This window comes from Leucopleurus acutus (assembly GCF_964270905.1).
Source record: "Leucopleurus acutus genome assembly, chromosome: 3".
Classification (NCBI taxonomy): domain Eukaryota; kingdom Metazoa; phylum Chordata; class Mammalia; order Artiodactyla; family Delphinidae; genus Leucopleurus; species Leucopleurus acutus.
The window spans coordinates 31,946,986-31,966,802 of NC_139145.1; the positions used below are offsets into that span (position 1 = coordinate 31,946,986).

Genomic DNA, 19,817 nt, shown 5'->3' on the forward strand with positions numbered 1-19,817 from the left:
CACACACACATTTTTCTGCACAAATTCATTTGCCAAATCCCTGACAAACCGGAAACTATGTAAACACAGAAGTGGAGTTATTGATATTTCCCAGTGATGTGTAAAACACGCCTTTATTCTCCAAGGTCTGGCGTGCCGCTTTGGTGCTAATCCATCATCTGTGTTTGCATTATTGCAGAGCTGGCTTTCAGGAGCATCTACTGGAGTGGATGCAGTTATTCTCCCGCTGAGAAGTTGCATATGTCAAACAGCAGTATGATATATACTAAATAAAAGGTATTATGCTGGCCATGTGGCGAAGTATGCATAACGATGCTTGGTGAAACAGATCCATGCTTCAATTTTTCACTAAGTTCTAGGCAGGTGTTCTGATCAGAGACCTTAGTTAACCTAGGACTCTGTCCTCTGCAAAGTAGATTTGGTTGGTTGAAGTTTGGGAATGCTAACCATCACTTAATTATCTAAATATCTCTGTAAGTATAACTGATGGAGGCATGTTAAATTTCAGAGGTCAATATCACTTTCTTTACCTATCTTGTAATATGCGTTTTCATTTACATGCATACAATAGGTACATAGTACATGTAATTATTATGTAGAAAAAATAGGCATAAAGTTCTCAGTTCTATAGACAAGAATCTTTGTGGATACGTAAATAATTCATGGATCAGTAAACATATCTATATGCAGTTATTCTTAGGTCTGGTGGGCAAGTGTACAAAATGTGCAAAATAATAGATTCAGCTCTTTTTGCTCATTTGAGATGTTGTTCTAATGTGGAATTACAGTAGCTCCTTAATGATGAGAGATAGTGACAATTCATTAGCAGACTGTGGCTTGGATCAAGTGTTTGATTTGCGTACAAAGTGTGACCAGTACTCAATTATATGAAGTGTATGCATTTCTTTTGAACACGATTTTTTTCCTTTTGCCAGTTAAAATAACCTTGAGCTTTATTTTGTTTCTTCTGAAGAGCCCAGCCAGCAGAAGACAACTGCTTCTATAATTTGTTCTTCAATAATGAATTTTTTAGAATGTTAAACTGTCATATAAAGCAACCTTCAGAAACACTACTGGATTTCTTGTTTTCTCCTTAAAGGACAGTTGGCTAACAGGAAGAAACGGAATAGCAGGTCAAGGCTACTTCATGTTTTGTCTTCTGGCTTGTTTTAAGAAAGCAGGTTCTTTTTTTCCCAGGTTGGTTTTGTTTTGTTTTGTTTTTTTCATAGTTGCAACATTCTATTTCTCCGCGGTGTAGAAAAAGAAATACACTTCGAATATGTTTATGTTGGAACATATCTATTTCATTAAAAACAAATTCAAATTAGTTTAGTTTTTAGAATTCTCTTATACCTTTTAAGATAACTGAGATATAAAACCACAGGTGGTAACCTTCCAAATATTTTCAAAGGATTTCTCACACTTCATTCTATACCCCGGTACCTAATCAGTGTGAACATCTAATAATACTCAGTTGCTCTTATAGGTTCATTAATTGTTGTATTCCGAGACCATAGACTTGCTTTGAATTTCTAGTAAGGCTTCCCTTGTGAATTTCATGCAGCAGCCCTTCCACTTGTTTTGCGCATTTCATGTAGATCCTTTTGCTCGGAAATTAGCAAACTGCTTAACTCCAAAGGGTGCTGAACTTTAGCTACTTCTCCCATTTAGCATTAGGAGGACTGCAGCTAGAGTCGCTGCAGTCCTATAGCAAAACACTGCAGCTGAATTTTGGGCCCAGGGTGACAGTGCCCTGAGGCTAGGTTTACCGATTCATGGGCTGAGATTCTTGGGACCCACAGAACATCAGGATGAGAAGTGAACATCTGGGTAGGTGTACCCTGGTATGTAGACCTTGCATCTAGATAGCTACTTGGAAATTCTTCTTTTCTTCCAGCTCTCCAAAGCCTATTTCTGGAGCTTTCTATTTTCGAGGTATTCCTCACAGAGTCTCAAATGCATCACTGGAATCATGAAATTTTCCTTCTTCTCTTGTTGTTGTGCAGTGGTGGTTGGGAGATAGACAGATGCCTCTTGATACTGTAATCAGGCTTTTTTTAAACCCCTTTTTAAGGATTTAGATGTGCTTTCTTTTCATCTTTGAACTGCAGAAATATTTCTATCCTGCTTCAATGATGAAATTTGAAATTGTGATGGAAAGAGATGAATTGTGATAACATTATGCTTACAAGTGGGAATTCTTACAAAAGCACTATCTCCCTGTCTGCTGTTTGTGGAGATTATTTTAAGTCCTCACTCACGCTGACTTTGCTTTCTGACTTGTTTATATTCTCAGAGTATAAAAATACAGTAGTCAGAAAGCTCCTCTCGGGGAGTCTGCATTTAGTTCTTGTTGGAGGATTCCTTTCTAAATGGACTCTGGTATCCTTTTAGCACTCACATTGTTTGCCGAAATCTGAGCTGCCCAGGGAAATTAGAGCAGTTAATTTAATATCATGGACATTTGGGGGCTTCTCGCCTTATTCACAGGCAGGAGAGTGTAAATCACATTGAGTATTCTGTATGAAGTAAGAGGACAATGCAAGTCGCCTCCAAAACATAAACAGCCAACCTTTCCTCTATCCACTGCCTTCCTGCTCTCCACCTTTACTCTGCGCCCATGGAAATCTCCCTTTCTTCCAAGCGACCTTCCCAAATGCTGGCTAGCAGAGATCTGTGTGGCAGAAAGGCGGCCCTCCCCCCATGTGCTCGTGAAGGGAATGCTCCGTCATTATTGTTAGTGCTGGGGCCATAGGGCCACAGCCAGAACAGTGTTGCTCGTGGCTTAGAGCTTTCTTCCATATATTTTGAGCCCAGCCCTGTCACACTTGCACTAGAAGGACTCATTCTGCAGCCATACGTGACCAGCTGTGGAGTCCCTGGCACTAGGCAAGGCATGGGGGTAGGTTATTTCGTGTGGCAAGAAGAAAAGATTAAAGCAAAAAAAAAAAAAGAAGAAGAAGAAAAGAGTCAGTAGCAGTACAAAACACACTTCTTATTGCCAAGAAAAAATAGAAAGAGAGCTACCAGGCACTTTCAGATGGCTGAGTTCTTAGTGCTCCCGTTTCCGAAGTTCCTTTTGCACCTGCCTCCTGAGTAACGGTGTGTGGAGGGGGCAATGGGCTTTTTTGATTTGTTTTTAAGAGGTTCTTTGCATGAGTCTTTTCAAAGGCACAATACCGACCTTTGACTTGAGAGCTTAGAGCATAGTCGCAGCCTCCATCCACCCCCAGAAGCAAACTGCTAAGTCAAATGCTTTGGCCTTAGCTCTGGAAGGTTCTCTATGTGCCTATTTCACTTCTCTCCCAACACCCACAAAAAGATGCTGGGTTTGCTTTTATTTCGCCTCCCCTCTCCCGTGCTTCAGGACTAACTTGTGTGTGTCTGAGATGTAATTCTGAAAGAAAACGAAAACTTGTCGGATCCAACTGTGTATTTACTTTGTTTTAGGGACCTAGATTATTTGCAGGAAATATCAGAATTGATTGCAGACAATTAATGAGCATTTCATGAACGCTCTGATGCTCAGTGCCATGGAGATGTAATAGCTGGGAAGTGAAGTAACTCGGGTTTTCGTTTCCTGACAGGACCCTCGCAGGCCTTTACCCCATAGATTTCTGTAAGGAATGATGCATCTTGGGAAGGACTCTGACCACCAAGGCAGGGATACTGTTTATCTGTGGCTCGAATGAAAGGAGACAATCTTGGTTATAATAAATGTCTTCTAGAAAAGCACACTTCAGCATAAATATTTTAAAATTTGATACATTTCATGTGTTCCAAAATACTCTATAAAATACACCCACAGAGATGCTTATATTAAAGCTTGGTTTTCCCCATTATTCATGAAGAACTAGGTGTCGACTTGTGCCACCCGGTGAAACTATTTAAACATCACATAATTGATAACGTACTGGAGATCTCTGCTTTTAGCCTTAGAATGAGCCGCGTCCTCTCAGAGACTCTGTCTCCACTGCTCTGTATCCTGAGTGGCAGGACCCTGATGGGAGACTGACTAGTGGATTTTTTTTTTTTTTTTTTTTTTTTTTTTGCGGTACGCGGGCCTCTCACTGCTGTGGCCTCCCCCATTGCGGAGCACAGGCTCCGGATGCACAGCCCCAGCGGCCATGGCTCACGGGCCCAGCCGCTCCACGGCATGTGGGATCCCCCTGGACCGGGGCACGAACCCGTGTCCCCTGCATCGGCAGGCGGACTCCCAAGCACTGCGCCACCAGGGAAGCCCAGACTAGTGGATTTTTTTAAATCTTTTGCACATCTCCTTCCCCCCCACCCTTTTTAATTTCTTTCTACCACTTCATGTTTTCTCTTCTTTCTATGAGCTTCTTCTCCCCTGCAAGTTACATACTTTTCATGTCAAAGTGTACATTTAGAGTATCCTGTTTGGTTTCTGGTGCACTCATAAAGAAAAGGAATAGAAAACGCTTCACAAATCCGGCAAATAAATAATATTCCAATAGCCAGGACCTCTCTAAAATGTCTGCACAAAAGCAGGTGCACCACAAACTACCATCTCTACGCACTACCCCAGACTTCCCAATTGGATGATTTAGGTACTTTTCTACTTAGGCGGATGGTACCATTTTTGCCGAATTCAGCATGTTCAGTGAACAATTTCTTGGACCCAAAAGCCAGCTCCACTGCATTTCTGCTTGGTAAGGTTTGGTGGCCTTGGCGTGGAGCAAGGGTTGTTAATTCATTGGCACTTAAACGCTGATAAATCTAGAAGTTGGGCAGTGGTAGCAGGCTGCCTTAACAGAACCTTTGCGGGGAATCAGTGGCCCCAGCGCTTACAGGAGCTCTACAGAAAGGCCGCTCAGTAAACTCTCGTTAAGGGAAGAATTCAGGGTAGCAGGAACTACTCTGAGATGCCGTGTGATTTGGCGTCAGCAAGGACTTTGAACGCTAGATGTAGAATTTGTCAAGCTACAGAGTGCTTCTGCTTCTTGAGATACCCATTTCCTGCTAATTCTATAATCCTAAACACCTAGTGTGTTGTATCGGGAGCGTCTTTTGAGATGGTTCCATTCCGCATGAGACCGCGGCAGAGCCCGTCTGCTGTGATGTTCTCCATCACTCTGATTCTACGTGTTTCATTCCTGCGTATTTATGCAATCCTGCATCTATATATTTTTTCAGTGATAATAGGATTTTAATTGTAATTCCACCTTCCTTCGGCAGAATATAAAATGCTCCGAGAGGGCTACCAGAGGCAGCTTTGATATATCTTCTGCAGAGAGTTGTCTTGGAATAGATTAGCACAAGTTTCAAGTGAAAATTCCAGCATCAGGAGAACCCTGCACTTGAGAGGGGCTGATTTTATCTAAGACAAAAGAAAGAAAAAGGAGCCTAGGAGGGAGTTTTTCAACACAGTCACACTTCTTTCTTTTTTGTTTTTTTTTTTTCTTTTTTTTAATCGGAGTATAATCGCTTTACAGCATTTTTTTCCAGTCACACTTTTTTCCGGGCCCCCAGCATAAATTATATTTTGTGTGTGTTCCGCACACAAAATATAAGACAGCCTGGTGATAATAACCATTTTCTATATAACATCTTTTTTTTAAATTACATTTTATATATATATATAATAGATGATATTTAAATTGGGGTGTGGTCATGGTAAATCTTCTGACTTACACGTCAGGCATTTGAGATAGTGGAATCTATTTGTTATCCTTCAACTAGAATAACCTCAGTCCCCAGCTGGAATATATATGAGTCAAGGCATCTCCTTAAAAGACATGATTTCCGTGCTCAGAAGATGGAAAGGGACATAAGAAAAAAAAGTCCTGAAATAGGTGCATTTAATTCTCCCCAATTTAAATTTAAGTGGTATATCTTTAAGGCAATAAGGATAGTCCTTTTTCCCTGCATCCAGAACGCTTCCATCAATGAATTTCTTTAATGTCGATGATGCTTGGTGCAGTTTGAGGGAATCTGTATTTAGTCAGAAAAGACTTCAATAGAATGACCTACCAGATGGGCCCCATAACAAAGCAGAGAGACATCAAACCACCACAGACATTTGGTGCTTAGAATAATAAAAAGACTATAAAATTAGATTAGTTGAGTCTAATTTGGAATTGGTATATTCCCCATGCACCCTCGCTGCTCTTGGGCAGATAAAGCCTTGAGATTTAGCACTGTGTCAGAGCAGAAGACCGCAACTTCCAGTAAAAGGGAGACAGGGAGAGGGAGAGAGGGGAAAAAAAGCATTCTGGGAGGTCACGGAGGGCAGAGCAGTGACCTCCAATGATTTACAGGCCTTTAGCTTAATGAAATTGTTTCAGTGACATGACGGTAAGAGCTCGTAATGGATTGGATGCCCTAATGTAATGAAATTACTCCCTTCTGCCTAAAAAAAAAAAATGCGCAATTAATATTTACTGAGACCTGACAGCCTTTGGTGCGCTCGTCTGTGTAGTTCCCTCAGACAGTCAGAGAGGAGAGACAGCAGCGTGGCAGACAGGCTGGCTCTGCACGAGCTCCTGGCGGGGACGAGCAGAGCCGGCGAGGGTGGAGGGACAGGCGCTCGGGGGACCAGGGACACCCGGCCCAGACTGCCCAGCTCCTCAGCACGGCCCCCACTCAGCCTTCATGCTCTTCCCTTGCTTTTCCACAGGCAACTAGACAACAACCGCATCAGCTGCATTGAAGATGGAGCCTTCCGAGCGCTGCGTGATTTAGAGATCCTGTGAGTTGATTTTGCGATCGCTGCCTTGTGTGCGTGTGCGTGCGTGTGTGTGTGTCCGAGTGAGGAGGAGAGAGGGGGAGTGTGTGTGCCTGGGGGGTCCGTGTGGATGCATTTCTGTGTCTTCTGCTGCAGTGCTATTAAAATTGCGAACCGGGAGATCCCTCCGGCTCACCTTGGCCAAAGTGTTTGCAGGCAGCAAAGTGGGATTTCTCTCCTCCCACAAACTGGGGTTACTGCTAATTAAGTCTCAGTTGAGTCCTTTCTCCCCTGATGCTCCCGCGGTATTTGTTGCTGGGTGAAACAGATGGGCTGGAGTAGACCCCCAGCGCCTGCCAGAGCAATCAGGGAGCGTCTGAGTGTGGGCTTACTTATGGAGAGGCAGGTTACAGGTCTGGGAAATGAGAAAGGGGTAGCACCAGGGGGTCGGCTGGAATTACCCAGAATCAGAAAGCGACTTTAACACGGGACCAGGGGGAATGCCAAACAGCCTGGTAAAGTCCAGTCATTGCTGTTGCACTTGAGATCACATCTCAGGATTAAATCCAAACTTTAAGCAGTAACCTTAAAGTGACAAGGGCTGGGGGGCGAGATGAGAGGAGGTGCACCCCTCCCCAGAAGACCACCCTGCATACCTTGTCTAGGAAAAATGTGTAGCCGCCCTTCTGTGTTCTGGATTTTCAGATGGGTCCAGCTAAGGACATCTGATTTCCAAGGGGGAAAGTCGGCTAGGAGGCATCCTGGGGTCAAACTCAAATTGAATCGTGTGAGAAAACATTTTGATTGTCCTCCCGCATGCCCCAACTACACTTCCAGCTGTCCCTGATTTGGGGAAACCTGGAGAGGAAGGCAATACAGCCTAGCAGAACTTGCTTCGGGAGACGTGCGGTTCGGTCCTGACTCAGCCCCTCGGTTAGCTGTGTGACCTTGGGCAAGTCCCTTCTGTGCTTGGACCCTCAGCTTCTCATTTGAAAAATGAAGGGGACGGTTGCTTTATCTTGGGGGTGACTTCCCCTTTCCAAGTTCTGTTAACTGCTTGCTTCTAAAAATAACTCTGATGCTACAGTTCTAGCCAGAATGATAAGCATAGGATGTGTTGAGCATCCCCCTGAAAATTAAATAAATAACTAAATAAATAAATTACGTAGTCACCAGGTTACATATCTCTGACTTCCAGAAGAATGAATAAATGTCAAACAAATGAAAGAACAAGTACGTTAACATGTCCCTTCGTCCATAAGGGAAGGAAGGTCCTCCTTCCACCATCCTTTTCACCTGGCCCCGCAGACAGTAGCCATGGGTTGGAGACATCCTCTGCACGTTGTGTGAGGGGAAGGTAATTCCAAGAGGAATCACGGGAAATCAGAGAGGATGCTGATGCTGCAAGCTGCTGGAAATTGGATGAAAACCGAGAATTCCCGGTACAGAAAAGGCAGGACCCACAGCCAGAGAGGTCGGGTTGTCATTCCTAAGATTGATGGTCTCTCCTCACCCAAACTCTGACCCCGGAACCGGCACCAAATGTGTGTCTGCTAGGGAGAGGATGCCAGCCCAAATTTAGTAACCCAGGACTCCTCTTAGCAAGAGGCTGGAGCTGAGAAGGGTAGGCTCGATTTTCCCTGCCTGCAGAAAAAGCCTCTGTAGAGAGGGCTGCTAGGAGCATATCACCTTCTTCTTGAGAAGGATGAGAAAATTCCCTGGGAAGAGACCAGGAAATGGAAGTCACCAGCTGCCACAAAACAGCTGTGACCACCTGACAGCCCACATGTTAGTTCTCTCAACTCAGAGTGGTGTCATCTTGCCTCACCAGGAAGGCTGTCTTCGGGGAGAGAGAAGGGCTGTACAGTCAGACACGCCTGGGTGTGGAATCCCGAATGTGGTGGCACTTTGGCCAAGCTACTCCACCTCTCTGTTTCTTTAACTTTAAGAGGAGATGCCCTATATACTACATGGGAGGGGATCTCTAAATGATGTCCTCTCCACCTCCCTAACTTTCTCCCCACCATGCCCTCATCTCCATCATACTCCTGTCCAGGACAGAATTGGATTGCCCCTCTCTACTCTGATATTTGCTATCAAAATATATATTTATATTTTATGCAGATACACCAGGTCTCTCAAACTTGAAGCTTAAAAACCCAGGATGGAAAAAAAAAAGTTCTCTTTCCCCATCGTTATAAAGACCCCCCAGGATCTGATTAGTTTATCTTCTCAATTCCAAACAAAGCTAGATCAATAGCTTTTTTTTTTTTTTTTTTTTTTTTTTTTTTTAGCGGTACACGGGCCTCTCACTGCTGTGGCCTCTCCCGTTGCGGAGCACAGGCTCCGGACGCGCAGGCTCAGCGGCCATGGCTCACGGGCTCAGCCGCTCCGCAGCACGTGGGATCTTCCTGGACCGGGGCACGAACCCGTGTCCCCTGCATCAGCAGGCGGACTCTCAACCACTGCGCCACCAGGGAAGCCCAATAGCTTTGTTTTAAAGATACTCTCATTTGGCTTCACATGGCTAAGCACTTAAAATTAATCATAATCAAGTATTCCATGGGTTTTTAATTTCTAGCAGAGGCTCACAGCTTTGGAACCATCCGTCTTCATGGTGAGCCATTCTGAAATTGGCTGGAGCTGACATCTCCATTTAAAGAACCTCCCCGCCCTAACCCCAGACCTTCCAAATCTCATCTACGCATTGACATTGTATAATACTTCTCTGTAATCACAACTTAGACACCATAAAGAAACTTGACAATGAAATAATAAATAGAAACTAAGTGAGGGCATCATACATTAACTTAATAAATTCTTCAGAGAGAGAGAGACAGAGACAGGGGGCAGGAGGGAATTCAAAACACTCTGTCCGCACAAAGGTCATCTCTAAGTATCTAAACCTTTAAAGTCTGCAAGTCAAGAAGACAAAATATAGTATTTCGGGTGTGTTTTCTCTCTGACACTAGGCAGCATGAAGTGCAAAATAAGGAAAGACTCCTGATTACCTCATGGAAAGCTCTCTCAAAATTAACTTAAGTTTAGGGACAAAAACTACTAGTGAAAATATTTCACATGGGATCACCCTGTTATTCCATCCTTTCTGTGGATGGAAATGCTATAAAACCTCTTTCTATCCAGTCTGAGGTTGGTTGCACTGAACCTAGGGGGTGGGTCTGGGCGGGAACCCCTAGCAGTAGGAACTGTGCAACATTAGGAAAGACTGTGAAATCTGCCCACCTCAACCTCATTTTTGACTCATGCCCAATGGCAGATGTCCAGCACAGAGTATGGTAGACAAAGGAAGAGAGCCACCACCCTCCCCTTTTCAGGTAGCCAGAAAAGGGAGTGAGAAGGAAAGCAGAGTACGGGCGAAGCAAGTGATAATAGTGGCGTTTGTTGTGCAGTTACTAGTACCCAACACCAAAAGCAGTACTTTTACATCGTTATCTCTTTGCATCCTGACAACCCCTCCGTGAAACTGTTAGTGTCACCCTCCTTTTACAGAGAGATACCCATTTCAGAGAAGCCAAGTAACTGCTTAACTAGCCAGCCGCAGAACCTGTGTAATTAACCCTTCTACCAAGCTGTCTTTCTGATCTGTGTTGCTAAGGCTCTCGTGGTGTTGGCTGCCCTGAAGCATGGCCGACGTGTGCCGCGGGGTGGTGTGAGCTGGCCCCAAGAGCTGGTCTAGGCAAGCTATCAGTGACTCGTGGTCCTGCCGAGGAGAATGCCAGAGCCTCCCGCAGCTTGTAAAATTGTCATTCCCTTTACCCAGGGATGGCTCCCCACAAAGTTGAAGGTAAATCAGACTCACAGGGCAAAGAAAATCATCCTGCTTTTTCACTGACTTACATTCTAGTCCCAACCATGACTTATTCTCACTTCTGGACGTCACCAATTGATTTTGGTACTCCACGGTGCTCCGTTCTCTAGACCTCCCTATAATACAGCTCCAACTTTCTGTATGGAGCTTAAGGTTCTTAACTGAGGGACCTTGCTTTCTGTGAGTCAGACGCCCTTCTGTTACACAAATCATGGACCATTCATTTCTGCTTGATCTGTACACTTGGCGGTTCGCGTACTAGGTTTTCTCTGAGTAAGGCGTGTTTAAACCACGATCGAATATGCCAAGACTGCGTTTCCCTGGCTGGTCAGGAATCATTTGTGGAGGGACTCTGAGCCCTGGGTTTCTAGCCCCCGTCAGCTAGGTAGAGGACAGCCAGGCGTGTCACCAGTTTTACCAGGCTCCTCTCTCCCCGACATGCCATCTTGGGTCGGAAAAATGTTTAATGGGAAAAAAATTAAGAGTATGGACAAATGAAACAAAAATGAGACAACCTAGTTAATAAATTATTTAATTTTGTTTCAACAGTATTGCAGGAGAAGGGAAGAGATTCTCAGACATTGTCTCCTGACTACTTGTAGCAAATCAGAAGTTCAGTAGATATGCTGCCAAAAATGCCAGGCTAAAGATGTCAGGAACACATCCTGAAAGCGCTTTCCGTGAGTGGTCTGCCCTTGATAAATCACTAGTACTGGCCAAATTTCACATAGATGTGACAGGTCTGCAGATAACACACGAATGCTGTTTTGAAAGCCTCACTCCCATTTATGTCACTTACCAATTTTGGAAGTTCAGTGACATCATCATAGGCTGGTTCTGGAAGGACCTTAGCTGTCTCCAGGATGACCTCTTCTTGTTGAGATAAGGCACAGAGAGGTTGAGAGCAGGGTCGGGACTAGAGTGGGGCCCGCCTCCTAACATTTTGTACCCAGGGCACCCCACTTCCCTCACCCAAGTCCTAGCCCTGTCTAGGAGACAAGACAATGGCAACAGCAAGTTAGCAGTAGCAAAGGACTAGAACCTGGGTCTCCGGACCCCTGATCCCATGTTCTTTGCCCACAGTGGGCACCTGCAGGCAGTTAGGCTGTTTAGAAGAAATGCCCTGGTAAGACTGGGGATCCGAAGCACAGTTGTCCTTTCAAACCTCATCATTAAATGTTTTATATTATTTAGCAGGTTGGGGGAGGGCAAACTTTAGTCCATGACAGAATCAAAGAAAGATTCTGCTTTCAGCTCCCTCGAAACCAGAGGTTGCAAACTAGATCACAGACTACATTGCGGCCACAGATGAGGGATTTTTAAACCCGTGGAGTGTTTTTTACCATTATATTTTTTTGCAGTACGCGGGCCTCTCACTGTTGTGGCCTCTCCCGTTGCGGAGCACAGGCTCCAGATGCGCAGGCTCAGTGGCCACGGCTCACGGGCCCAGCCGCTCCACGGCATGTGGGATCTTCCCGGACCGGGGCACGAACCCATGTCCCCTGCATCGGCAGGCGGACTGTCTCCCACTGCGCCACCAGGGAAGCCCTACCATTTTAAATTAGCATTTCATATTGCAAATTGATGCTATTTTTTGTAAAAGTCCAGAATTCCAGCTTTGGATTTTGGTGAACCAGAAACACTGGCAACCCTGAGCTGCATTTCTTCATTGCAACGGTCAGCTGTGACTGAAAAGCACATACCCTCCATAGATGGGGTATGCAGGCACCACTTTCCCACTGACCTTCCCCCATTTCAGTTACCTGCCAACCCACGCAGCCCCTGCTTTAATCCAGCCAAGAAGCAAGGCTGCACTGTGTGCCACCATAGTGCCAGATACCAGGGACAGTAAAGCTTTAAATGAGCAGGTCCTCTGGCAGATCAAACTCTAAAGGCAAGAGCTTACCAGAATTGTTGAATAGACAACACAGACAGAGCTAAGTAATGGGGAGTCAAAGACTCCCAGACTGGACAGGGGTACCTCAGAAGCCATCAGGTGCCCATGAGACATGATGTCTCATGTCTCATCTTCTGGGAAGTTCTTCTCAGGAGTTGAGCTTGCCTCCAAATTCCCTTTGATTCTAAAACAATTATAATTGGGTTTATTCACATGATGAGAAGCAAGAGACAAATACCTCCCCCCCTGTTTCTTGCTCCCTAGACCCCAGCATCAGCCTGGGTAATGAGCTCCCTTTCAGTCCACGTTTAGAGAAAAGAGAGTTGAGTCAAAACGGTGACGTGAATTAACCAGACTTGTAGCATAGTTCTACTTGAACCACCGCTGGGCAAGTATGACATGGCCTGACCCTGAGCCCTACTTGTAGATACAGAAAGCAAATGTAAAAGAAAGTCCTTTTTTGATATAAGAAGGCAGTGAAAAGAAATTGACACCAGTCCTGATACCCAGATCAGGGTGTGCTCACTCTGCTAGCACAGGGTGGTTGTCCCAGCTGCAGGGTGCTGGATACTGGGTGTTGGGACATTTATAGACATGGTTGGTCCAGTTCAGAAAACCCAGCGCTTAATGCAAGTAGTGGCGTGTCCTCCGCTTCAATGACCTTCCTCTGGGTATGGAACCAGATGCTCTGATTAACAGATAATAATAATGTGTTGATATATAATGCAATGATATCATACCAATTAGTAGTATAGTTATTATAATTATTGTTATAGCCTCCATGTTTTAGCATCTTCTATCTTCCAGGCCCTGTGATAAGATATCAGAATGCAGCATTTTACATAACCCCGTTCTACACCCTTGCAAGGTAGATCCTGGTAATTTCCTCATTTTAGCCAGTGAGGAAACTGAAGCTTAGAGAAGTTGAATAACTTGCCCAGGGTTACACGGATAAGGACAAGAATGGGATTGCTCTTCCAGTATCAAATCCCCTGCACTTAACTGCTCTGCTACCAAAATAAATTAAAATTAAAAAGTACATCCTAGGGGCTTCCCTGGTGGCGCAGTGGTTGAGAGTCCGCCTGCTGATGCAGGGGACACAGGTTCGTGCCCCGGTCCGGGAGGATCCCACATGCCGCGGAGCGGCTGGGCCCGTGAGCCGTGGCCGCTGAGCCTGCGCGTCTGGAGCTTGTGCTCCGCAACGGGAGAGGCCACAACAGTGAGAGGCCCGCGAAACACAAGAAAAAAAAAAGTACATCCTAGAGAAACAATTATATGCATTAGTGAGATTATTCACTGTAGTAAATGCCCAGAATAATTCAGGAACCACAGACTTTCTTTTTGAAAAGTTGCCCCCTAGGGTGCTCAGATCTAAACCTATGACGTCAGCTTAATCAGCGTCACATCCCGTTCCATGAGACTGCCCCAGACATGGCAGGAGGCAAAGGCTGAGCTGCTGGAGTTACGGTCCTCCCTTAGCACTGGTTGCGAAACCAGCTCCACCAAACTGAATGGTTTGGGGTTCATTTCCTTGAAAAAGAGAAACGTTCTTACCAATTCTTAGGCCAGTTTTGGGGATTAAAGGAGATACCTCAGTCGTATGTCTAACAGATGCCGCATCAGGACGCTCATAAAAATCAAAGTCAGAGAATACTCCTATACTGTTCACTGCCTTGCAGAAACCTGGCACATAGTAGGTGGTCAGTTAAAGTTCATGGAACCAAATTGAGTTGAAATTACCAGTCGGCTCTCTGCATCCTCTGGTGCCGTATCCAGCGGATCCCAGATCCCCGCGGATCAGTCCGCTGTTGGTTAAATCCGGGATGCAGCACCCGTGGATGCAGAGGGTCGGTTGTAATTAACTGAATTTGAAGCTTACCCCACCCCAGTCTCTAGATTCTCTGTTTTGACGTGACCCTGAACAGAACTAAGGTTGTGGTTCTCCCAGAATTATTTTAGATGTTGAACAATGTAGCATTTTACTGAAACATTTCTCACATGACCTTTGGTTTTTTATCCCTTTAGCTAAGTGGTGATTTTTTTTCTTTTTCTTTTTAATAATGAACAGAATTATAGCCACAATGAAATTTGGTGTTTTCTAACAGAGACAAGATTCATTTTCATTTATTTACAAAATGTTTCACCTGGGTTTCTCTGGGAGATGCAAACATTTTATTTGTTTCAACAGCCTTCCGAATCAGGGTGTTTAATCCTGACATAGCTTTGAATACAGAACTGTCATTGCTTAATGAAAGTCTTAAAATATCTCCAGAATATAATTTTTTGGGTACTGTGCTGCAAATTGTGATTTGTTGAGGCAATTAGGATTAAATTTGTACTTTGTGGAAAACATAGTTAACTTCCATTCAACCCTCAAAGTACTAGGAAGAGAACTGGGTTTCCCATAAATGCACACCCCTCCTTCATAGTCACCCAGACTGGGAGCTGGATCATAGTCAAGCTCTTAAAATGACAAACTTGGTTTTGAGAACATCAGCTTAAGGAAAAAGTGAACATTTCTTTGAAATGTAAAATAATCTTTTCCATTTAAATAAGCAGCCCTTGGGCTTCCCAAGGTGGCGCAGTGGTTGAGAGTCCGCCTGCCGATGCAGGGGACGCGGATTCGTGCCCCGGTCCGGGAAGATCCCACGTGCCGCGGAGTGGCTGGGCCCGTGAGCCATGGCCGCTGAGCGTCCGGAGCCTGTGCTCCGCAACGGGAGAGGCCACAACAGTGAGAGGCCCACGTACCGCAAAAAAAAAAAAAGCAGCCCTTTAATAGTCCAAGAAACTAGAATCTGGGGGGTTCTAGTGGTTTCCATTTTATTTCATTTTCCTGTTCACTAAAGGCTAGTTTAGTTTCTGAATTGAAAATGTATTGCTCTTCGTTCCTGAATTGAGAGGATATGGTGAAGATCATTGAATCGTTCTTCACCAACAGAGGGTCTTGAATCAGTAAGACTCCCGCTGTCAGCATCTCCTATGAGCAGTACTTAGGTGGAATCAGGTAACAGTCTTGCTGTCCCCAAGGGCTGTAGACTACAGCCACTAGGTCTCCGGGCTGAAATTCTGGCCTGACAAACTAGGTTTGGGGGCAGCCTTTTGGTTTGCTTTGTCCCACCTAAAACAAAATGGAAAGATACCTTTGCATCTTTGAAAAAAATATCCTAGAGGGTTTTCTCTCAGGAGCATGTGGCTGGTGAGGAAATGTCTCAGAGCTGCCAAACGCATTCAGGGGTCAGTTCACTCCCAAAACAGAGCTTCTGTGCTGATTTGAAAAGGCGCTCCTGTGCCGATGGTCAGACACTACCCTTTCTCCATGCCCCAGCTGCCAACAGTGGCTTTGGTGACCAGTGTTTGAGCACCTTTTGTATCTTGCCCCTTATCAGCTCTTGAATGCCCTTCAAACCTGCCTATGACTGACGCTGCCACTTCCACCCAGGGTGTGGAATATTGGCTGGCGTGGCTTACCTATGGCCAAGAGTCCATTACTCTACAGAACTGGGTCCTGAAAGCCAAGATCCTAGGAAATTGATCCCTCCTGTCACTTGGCTTATGGAGGGGAGGAGAGCATGGAGAAGACCTAGAGACACAGAGCTGGGGAGAATCAGAGCATCGTTTTTACCTTTCCCTGAGCGTTCACTTCCTATCTTTGAAGGTGCACACGAGTAAGGGATGTTGAGGAGGAGGGATGAAGGGAATAATAGTTCTATTTCTCCAAGGCCGTATTTGGACTCACTGTAGAAAAGCTGTAGAGAACCCATTCTCTTTTGAGGACCCCGGCTATCAGCTCTATTTTATCCATTGATTGAATGAAACCTGCCAATGTGAGGTTTCTTTCTGTTTTTTAATGTTTTGGTCTTTCCAATGTTTAAAAAAATTAGAATTCATTCCCAACACTTAACTCCTGGGTAATTTTATAGGAAAGTATATGATTTCAACTTCCCTTGAATATTTAGAAGCTGTGGAAACCCCGGGTTGACATGTGGCTTTGACGCCCCGGAGCAGCATTGTCCACTAAAGCAGCGGTCCCCAACCTTTTTGGCACCAGGGACCGGTTTCGTGGAAGACAATTTTTCCACGCAAGGGAGTAGGGGGTTGGCAGGGGATGGTTCAGGCCATAATGCGAGCAATGGGGAGCAATGGGGAGCAGTAGATGAGGCTTCCCTCGCTTGTCTGTCGCCACTCACCTCCTGCTGTGCGGCCCGGTTTCTAACAGGCTGAGGCCGGGTACTGTTCCGCTGCCCGGGGGTTGGGAACCCCTGCACTAAAGGACACTCTGTGATGAAGGAAACGTTTCATATCTGAGCTGTCCAGTATGATAGCCGCTAGCCACATGTGACTCTAGAGCACGTGAAAGGTGGCTGGTGCAACTAAGAAACTAAATGTTTAGCTTTGTTTAATTTTACTTGATATGAATTTAAATCACCACACGTAGCTTGTGGCTGCCTTATCGGAGAGTGCAGGTTTAGAGCTGAGGGGCAAGGACCGCATTTGGACAGGGCGTGCCCTCTGCAAATCTCCGTAGCTGCCCCCAGGCCAGCTCTCCTGCCTGCCCTGCTCCAAACCCCTGGAGCCATTTCACATCCATTAATAAGCACAATGTTTAAACGGTATATTTTCTGAAGCTAGGTACTTTGAAATACCTGCCACTCCCCTCACCCCCCCCCCCCACTCTGCCCTTTCTCTCTCTTAATTTAAACATCTGGATCTTATACCCCCAAAAGACCTATTTTCACTGAAGCCCAGGAGCAGGCTGATTAAAACCGTCTCCCGTCAAAGCAAAACCCTCTCTGAGTGAATTAGTTTCTGGATCCCAATTATTCACTTCTCTCAGCTCTGCAGATGACTTCCACAAAGTCAACTAGGTAGGAAAATCACTCCCATTGTCTAGACCCATCGCTTCTCCATACATAAACGGAAGATGCGGCAGGCAGTTAGGGAAACAAGCCCATTAACCCCGCAGAAGCTGAGCCTGGTGTCTGCATAAAGAGAGAAAGAAAAAGCCGATCCCGTGCAACTATTTTCAGATGCTTCACAGCGGGGGCTGGTTGCAGCTTTCAGAGTTTGGTCAGATGTCCTGTCTTTATGCAGACCTGGATAGATCTGGGCATCCACAATCCCTTCCACCACCTTCTGGAAAACTATTTCCATTTCCAGAAATGCCATTTTAGAGCCAACATCATCCCAAGTGAAATTGGAGGGTGGAACTGCAGGCTCCGGGGGAAGACCCTGGAGGTCAACTGGTCCCACCACTTCATTTGAAGAGAAAGAAACTCCCCAGAAAGGTTAAGTGACTTGCCCACAGCTATAGGAAAATTTCACAGAAGAACCAGGCCAGAAAATGGGTCTGTTGACTGTTACCTAATGCTGTATATTTCCATCTAAGCTTTCCCTATATCAGCAGGCAGGAAACAAAAATTAGTGGGGCCAGCCTTTATGTCCTATCCATCTCACCATCCCTTAATCTCCAGCGTTTTACCAGAGGGAACATTTTACCTTCAACACGGGGAACACACCCTCCCTTTCTAGAGCCTTCCAGTCCTGCAGCCACTGCTTGGGGGATACCGGTACCCCAGTCAGAGGGCAGTCTGGGAAGAGATCAAATTCTGCATCACTGATCCCAGCTAGCAGGGGTGATCCAAGGCCCTATGAGTAAGCACCAGGGACCCCATCTTTGAGCCTTAAATAGCCCGAAGTGTAAACTATACCCAGTTCCCTGAGAGAGTCCTTCCCTTACAAACATCAGCAGGTAAAAACAAGTTCCCTCTGACATCTCAGCCCAAGAGCAGAGCCTCCTTCCAGCACGCTGTACAGTTTTTTCTGCTAACAGCTCTGAAGTGGCTAAGTTCCAAACCGTCCACGAGAAACAACTTACGTGTTTAGCCACAGAGCTGATGAGTAGCAAACAGAAACCAGACAAGAGTGCACAGGCCTGGTGGAACACAGTTTTACCCTATAAACAGACACTTCTTCAGGGCTCTTTGTCCCCGAGTAATGATGGTTGGGGGGGAAGCATTGAATATCAATTTTCAACCGTTTAAAGTAGTCGGTTTGAATAGTAGGTTCCTGGAGCGTGCCTTAGCCAGAGCCTGCCCTTCAGGAGATGCAGTATGGGAAGAAGGCTTTAACCACACAGCACCACAATGCCATGAAAATACTTGGATGATTTATTTATTTATATAGCCCATGTGTGCTATATAGATGTTAAATATCTGTATTTGATTCAGATTGTTAAAGTAATCCGTTTGGTTGAGAGACTGAAAACTGGCTTCTGCAAGCCAGATCCAGCCCCTGGGTATGTTTCCTTTGTGACTTTAGCTCCTTCAGGCGATTTAATCACCAATATGGAGGAACAAGGAGATTTCACATAAAAATTCTAGATGTCTGGCTTTCTCTTTAACAAAAGGAGAAAACTGGTGGCACTGCACCGATATTCCAGCGTAGCAGCAGACCTTTGAAATGAGAAGCGATGGTCCCGAGTAGTAGAGTTGTGTTTACACACAGTTCCGTTCCTCAGCTATCAAGCCTCGCTCCTGTAGGCAATTGACTTCGTACTCCCAGATCAGCCCAGAAGGCTGTTTAGAGTGGAAATTTATTTTTTATCGAAAGATGCCAAAAGCATGACCCTTCGCATTTGGAAACTCACCCATTCCTTCAGTAAATATTTATTGAGTCATTCTTTGTGCCAAACACAGAGCTAGGTCCTGCCTACACAGCGGGGGATAAAACAGACGTGCTGTCTTCCGCCTCTTAGTGTACACGTTCGTGGGTATTTAAGAACTTTCCCCTTCTTCCTCTCTTCCTGGCTCGAAGGCAGCTGAGGTGGAATTGTCTGTTTCTCTCCCTCTCAATTACAAACTCACCTATCCAGTCATGTAAGTTGGAGGTCATTCTTTCACCCCCAGCAGACATCTTGCACACTGGAAAGTGCCTGGTTTCTAAATAATATGGTAGACAAGATTGATTGTCCAGGCTCCCAGTTTACAGATGATGAAATAGAATTAGAAGACTGAGGCCATCTCATTCATGTTGTCGTTTAAGGTACATTTTACAATTCAGTTGGTCATTGGGAGGCAGTTGAATCATACTGCATCACCGCTAGGCAGTATCTGTGATGATCTCAGTAAACGAGTAAGGCGTTCTTCAGAATCCAGGAACCAAAAACACTGGAGCATCACGAGTACTTACACCGCAAGCATCTAACTGAGCAATGGTGGGATTTGAAGATTCATCTTTCTCTTTTGCCCTTCCACTTTTTACATTTATTTTGCAGGCATCTTTTTTTCTCTTTTTTTTTTTTTTTTTTTTAACACTGAGGCTCCGCAGGGTGGATGGAGACGAGTTTCTGCCTGTCATAATATGAATGTATAATGAAGGCAGAACCAAAGACAAGCCCTGTTGTT

The 19,817-nt window shown here is 45.2% G+C and overlaps 1 protein-coding gene across 2 annotated transcripts in view; it reads left to right on the forward strand.

Annotated features, from left to right (window-relative positions):
- SLIT3 (slit guidance ligand 3) overlaps positions 1-19,817 on the forward strand; it is a gene marked incomplete at its 5' end in the record, with an annotated part of 610,658 nt that overhangs the window by 429,268 nt on the left and 161,573 nt on the right. For both annotated transcript variants that reach the window (XM_082835732.1, XM_082835733.1), the window contains one exon: positions 6,641-6,712. In XM_082835732.1, the coding sequence (XP_082691858.1) occupies positions 6,641-6,712 (72 nt within the window). The remainder of the gene's footprint in view (positions 1-6,640; positions 6,713-19,817) is intronic.